Source organism: Mesitornis unicolor, unplaced genomic scaffold (assembly GCF_000695765.1).
Source record: "Mesitornis unicolor isolate BGI_N332 unplaced genomic scaffold, ASM69576v1 scaffold5860, whole genome shotgun sequence".
NCBI lineage: Eukaryota > Metazoa > Chordata > Aves > Mesitornithiformes > Mesitornithidae > Mesitornis > Mesitornis unicolor.
The window spans coordinates 17,774-21,036 of NW_010157459.1; the positions used below are offsets into that span (position 1 = coordinate 17,774).

The window sequence follows — 3,263 nt, forward strand, 5'->3', positions numbered from 1 at the left end:
TCACTTGGAATATTTCCAACATCCCGACCCAGGACAAAAAAGCATTTGGGAAAATGCCTCTTGTGTTCTGACCAAGCTCTGTCACTGGGTTCCCACTGTTTTAGTTTTCCACCACAACAGAAACATGCCACCTGATCACCAACACCTGTATAATAGAACCCAGCATCAGCTAATTCCTTTGGTGTCAACTGGCCATTGAGGGGCCAGTTGAGAAAAGACTTTAGTCTTGCCTCTTCGCTGCACATGGAAGGGTTTTTAGGATACAAACTGTCTGACAAATCCACAACCTGCCTAGTCCTCAAAAGGTAATCGGCCTCCACATCAGAGGAGTCGTCCAGAGCACACGGGAGGGCTGCACTGCTGGAACTGTTCTCAGTTCTGTGCTGGCAGTTCTGGGCGACAGGATGTGCGTTACTTCCCAGAGAAGCAGACTCAGTAATGAATTTGCAATTTGGGGACAGGGTTTTGTGCCTCTCAAGCGCAGAATCCCCAGGTGCCCATCCTTCGATAGTCGCATGGCAACTGAAGCACTTCACTTTGTCACCTTCTCCGGTGTAAACAAAGCCGGCCTGTGCCAGTGCCGATGCCGAAACCGGACAGCTGGCTGGAAATTCAACAAAAGTTCCTACGCGGCAGTGTTCCGGTTCCCATTCCTGGTCACGGTCAGTGTCTGGAGTGGCACAAGCTTCTGAGTTATCTGGGCCATTGCACGTCATCTCTTCATAAGTAGGGCTCTCCTTTCTGATTTCCTAAACAAAGAGTAAACGTTTTCATTTTCAGACAGAACAGATGACATACCTATGCAAACCGGAAAACTGGCTACGTTTAACTACACTAGCCATCCTTTATGTATTAAAATAATGCCTCATCCTTCCCTTCTCACCCTTGCCTGCCCCTTTGCCATGTATTAGACAAACATATGAACATTAAAAACAAAATTTAAAAAAAAATCATAAAGAAAGACAGGAAGATAATGAAGTTTTACAGGCCAATACAAATTTACCTGGAAAGCATACAGGTTTACACATTTATAGCTCCAAATGCATGTTCTACTTCTTAACAAAAAAAAACCACTGCAGTAATGAAATAAAATATTTAACAAAAGTTGAAACAACCGTTTTTGTGGGTCGTGGCCCCACACGAAGCCCATGACCACCATGCCCATTGCAGATCGGCATCAACTGGTAAAACCATCATCAAAAAGATAGCAGCCTTTGGGCTTGTGTTATGTTGTAAAGACACACACCTCAGTTTACCTTTCAGCAAAACATCTCGTGAAATAAACTACCAGATGTTTCACTGGTGGTTTTCCAGTGCTGTGCTCTGCTTTCAAGATCAGTGTCCTGCACTGCCCAGCAGTGTTCATGCCCAGCACACCACTTCCACTCTGCCACGCCATGCCCACAACTCTCACCAAAAGTACAACCAGTTTCTGCGCCTCTGCCATCGCCTCAGCTTTTCCTCCCTGCAGGAATGTCCTTCTCCTCACCTCCTGTTCCGTGTTCCTGTTCCTGCCTATGCTTTTCCAGGATGAGCCCCAACTGCTAGTCCTGCCCGTCGTCCTCCTGCACCAGAAGAGCACTCAGACAAACCCCTTCTTTCCCAAGTGTAAAAGAAAGCAACCTGGCTTCCACAGTCCTGTACAAGAACCACAAACTGCCACGGTCATTGCTTTCATCCCAAAATAGGCAAAGAGCACAGAAGAAACTCATCTCTTGTCCTGACAAGTGCAGTGATATTATTGACTTAGAAAGCCTAGGGTGAAACACAGAGTACTGCTGATACACATCTCTAACTTATTCCTTTATTAAGGAGTAAATTAAATTATTATGAGATTGCCCAAGTGGACTACTTAGCACAAAGCAGTAATAATGCAGCAATTAGCAGAAAGAAATGCATATAAAGAAGAACAGAGTATGTATTTGTTTCAACAAGCATCCTTCTCCATTTTCTATACGGATCCCAAAATGTATCTATTGCCAATCCTCACCTTTATAAGGTTAGGCCATCAGGCAAAAATTTAGCTTCCTCAGCGCCTGCATTAGTATTGGTTACACTTTCTTAAGGTCGGTGCAGATGTTACAATAATCGCTTCAGTAATACCAGATTTAGCTTCCACAGGTAAGACAAAACCTCTTCAAAAGTTGAGAAGAGGGACGGGAAAACCAAAACTGCCGTGCACCGCAGGATCACTGCATGCTTTGCCAAGGTGACAAAGATGACTGACCCATGAGCAGGCTGAGAACATGACGTTAGAGATCCAGCACGCCTGCTTCGTGTGATCACGGCCACAGCACGACCTCAGAGCACCAGCTTTAACTCCTTCTGCAGGTCAGCGTGTGATTAACGTAATGACACTAGAAATTACACCATGGCTTTTTGCTTTAGCCTGGCAGATTCAGAAACAGCTTCTGAATAAATTACACTGACTAACCTACAAATCTGACCTATGCTGTTTGTATTTTGAAGGTCAAAAATAAAAATCAGTAATTACATGCAGCAATATGTCACAATTCATCTATTTTTTAATATGCACGTATAGTAAAAACAATTTTTATAACATAACTTTAAAAGTTCATGTTTATTTCCTTTTGAAATGTTATTTTAAATTATCTAAGACTGTCTTTGTAAAGATCTCACATTGCTACTACACTTCTTTCATAAAATTACTTGTTCTACTCAAATACCATTAGCTGGTATTTTTAAAAAAATAGAATTTAAAAAAAATTCTAAAAATTAAAAAAATTAAATTAAATTAGAATTAAAATTCTAAAAATTCTAAAAATCCAAAATTCTAAAAATAGAATTTTTATTCTGTTATAACCTACATTATAACATGAATGCACTGCTTACAGCAAGTCAGCAGTTTTCCTAAGCTAAAGAAGATGTTTTACCAAAACAATCGGAACAAACAGTTTATCCTAAGTAGGGCCCAGATTCTGGACCTCACAGATCTGCCCTCTGACAGGGATGATCCTCAAATCATTCTTATGCTGCGTGAGCAAGCCTGGGTCTTGCAGTACTTTTCTGGACTCTTTCCACTAAAGCTCCTCCCCTCCAACGTCAGAAAGTTTCAGAAAACTCAAAACTTTTTTATTTTCAGTAAGTAAGCTGAAAATTCTGACAATTTTTATTTCATGCAATTGGTAAACACCTACTTTTTAGATAAGTTCATTCCAAAGACCCCACTTGTTTTAAAGCAGGCTTCATTTTCAGAGTACCTATAAACATGTAATGCTTAATTGTGCATTTCCTCCTCTTCT

General features: G+C 41.2%; 1 protein-coding gene across 1 annotated transcript in view; it reads right to left on the reverse strand.

The window, feature by feature from the left end:
- The window catches only part of XIAP (X-linked inhibitor of apoptosis), an 8,026-nt gene extending 7,310 nt beyond the window's left edge, over positions 1–716 (reverse strand). Inside the window, exon 1 of the mRNA XM_010180076.1 lies at positions 1–716. This exon is cut by the window's left edge and continues 179 nt beyond it. Coding sequence (XP_010178378.1) covers positions 1–716 — 716 coding nt within the window.
- Positions 717–3,263: the final 2,547 nt, after the last annotated feature.